The sequence below is a fragment of the Microchirus variegatus genome (assembly GCF_963457635.1).
Source record: "Microchirus variegatus genome assembly, chromosome: 4".
NCBI lineage: Eukaryota > Metazoa > Chordata > Actinopteri > Pleuronectiformes > Soleidae > Microchirus > Microchirus variegatus.
Genome location: NC_139805.1, coordinates 22,602,641 through 22,605,262, shown reverse-complemented (window position 1 = coordinate 22,605,262; position 2,622 = coordinate 22,602,641). Strand labels below are relative to the sequence as shown.

The 2,622-nt window shown below is 51.8% G+C and overlaps 1 protein-coding gene across 1 annotated transcript; it reads left to right on the top strand.

Annotated features, from left to right (window-relative positions):
• Positions 1-386: 386 nt before the first annotated feature.
• jun (Jun proto-oncogene, AP-1 transcription factor subunit) lies at positions 387-2,299 on the top strand. Its single transcript, XM_083887635.1, has one exon. It carries the CDS (start codon positions 711-713, stop codon positions 1,680-1,682), a length of 972 nt encoding a protein of 323 aa, XP_083743761.1. The 5' UTR covers positions 387-710; the 3' UTR covers positions 1,683-2,299.
• The last annotated feature ends 323 nt before the right edge of the window (positions 2,300-2,622 follow it).

The window sequence follows — 2,622 nt, the reverse complement described above, 5'->3', positions numbered from 1 at the left end:
GTTAGAATTCTGTAAATTAATAAATAAATAAATAAAAGCAGTGATCAACACAAGACAGCTTGGGCTGTCCCGCCACTGACAGCACAGAGCGGGTAACTAGATATTCAAAAACAGTACGTCATCGCGCAAAGCCCCGCCCTCACGCTCTGCTTTCAACATTACCGCATCCCACAATCCACCGCGAGACTAAAGAATCTTCTGGGTGGTCGATGGTCCAGGAGAGAGAGAGGGGGCGGTGCCTATCTGAGGAGCGAACCACGCCCCGCGAGCGCGACACGCCCTCCAGCCAATGGGAGAGCCCCGTCATGACATCATGGTTATTTTTAGAGCGGCAGCAGATAAGGTTTGCCTCCACGCTGCTTCAGCTCACAGTTTATATACAACCACAGAGAGACGAGCGACTCCAGCAGCTCAGTCACTGCAGGAGTTTGCACTCTGCGACTCAGTCTGAACTTAAACTCTGTGAAAGTGTAGCGACTCGTCTGTGAAACATCGACCATCGCCGTCTCAAAGAAGTAAGTCCTGATTCCTGTGTCAACAGAGTGCGCGCTCACACTTTGGGAGTCTTTACGCACAGAGAGGACACTTGGAAACCAGTGTTTTTTCCCTCCTCATCTGATAAACCAGGAAGAAGAAGAAGAAGAAGAAGGGGAGGAAAGTTGTTTTTTGTAGAAAACAAGACTCTGTAGCGTTTTTGTGGTTTCTCTTCTATGTATACCAAGATGGAAACTACTTTTTATGACGACTCACTCCACGCTTTCTCCCAGCACGACAACGCCGGCTACGGATACAGCAGCGACCCCAAAGCGCTGAAACACAACATGACACTGAACCTGTCGGACCCGACCGGCACCCTGAAACCTCACCTGCGGGCCAAGGCCGCCGAGATCCTCACCTCCCCGGACGTGGGCTTGCTGAAACTGGGCTCTCCAGAACTGGAGCGGCTCATTATCCAGTCCAGCAACGGTCTCATCACCACCACGCCGACGCCGACACAGTTCCTGTGTCCCAAGAACGTCACCGACGAGCAGGAGGGCTTCGCCGAGGGCTTCGTCCGAGCTCTGGCCGAGCTGCACCACCAGCACATGCCGCCTCCGGCCAGTGTGAGCGTCACCTCGGCCGCACAGAGCAGCGTCAACAGCGCGCTGCCGCCCGTCTCCTCAGTCGCCGGTGCCACAGTCTACAGTACCAACGGCACTATGCGCTCCGACTCACCGGTGTACGAGGACTTGAACAGTTTCAACCCAGCCAACAGCTCGGTCTCTGCCCCAAACTACACCACCTCCGCGCCGACTATGTCCTTCCCCGCCGCCGCGCCTCAGCTTCCCCTCTACGGCCACCTCCCACGGCTCACCGCGCTCAAAGAGGAGCCGCAGACTGTGCCCGAGATGCCGGGGGAGACGCCTCCTCTCTCCCCGATCGACATGGAGTCACAGGAGCGCATCAAAGCCGAGAGGAAGAGGATGAGGAACCGCATCGCTGCGTCCAAGTGCCGCAAGAGGAAGCTGGAGCGCATCTCCAGGCTGGAAGACAAAGTCAAGAACCTCAAGTCCCAGAACTCTGAGCTCTCATCCACCGCCAACGTGCTGCGTGAGCAGGTGGCGCAGCTGAAGCAGAAAGTGATGAACCACGTCAACAGCGGCTGTCAGCTCATGTTGACGCAGCAGCTCCAGACTTTCTGAGCTGTTGTCTGAGAGGGAAAAAAGACTGTAGTTGAATAAGACGGACGCTTCCTGTGATAGTGAGTGACTGTGTCGTCTCCTGAAGTCGAGGCGCGATTTTGGGGAGGATGCGGCGGAACCACACTGACTGGCAGGACCATGGGCCGCGCAAAAAGTTCCCGAGTGTGACGACGCGCTGCCCGGCGGCGAGTCCCGCAGAGAGAGGGGCAGTAACAGTGGCCTTGAACCAGAGAGAGAGAGAGAGAGAGAGAGAGAGGGGGGCATGGCAACAAGCAGGATATCTCTCTGTTTCTGTTTTCACAGAACTGGACTGGAGTGAACTTTTCTTGATTTAAGCCCAACTCTGCATGGACCTCATCATCATCACCACCAGAGGAGTAGTATTCAGTATTAGAGGATGTAACAACCTGCAAACAAAGATGTTACTCGGCGTCGTTCATGGTTGTGAACTCAGAACTGACAAGTTGTAACAAAAGCTGCCTGACTTCTGACTTACAAAGTACTTTTGTTTTCTTAATTGTGAGAAAGTTGGAAAAGCTTCAAGAAATGACTAAAGCTGTTTAATGGGGTTTCACTCATTGTTATATGTATATAAGATCAACTTGGAGTACTTATGTTTACCGTTTGTAACAAGAATAATGCAATGTTTTTTTTATTGTTTTGTTTTCTGAGCACTTCAGAAACCAATGGATATTTAAGAAAATAAAGCAGATGAAATGAAGCAACGTTTGCCTCTGTGTTCTTGTAAACGTGTGGCAGAAAAGCAGTGGGTGTGCCATGTCAGGAGCTCAAACAATAAAACATGTTGCAACATGTTGCAAGAGCTGAGGTCCCAGTACCTCAAGGTAAATTCCATTAGTGTTGGTATTGATCCGGGCTAAGTGATTGTGTTACAGCTGGCAGATCAGGGAGGCAAATTGAGAAAAAGACTTTGATTTGT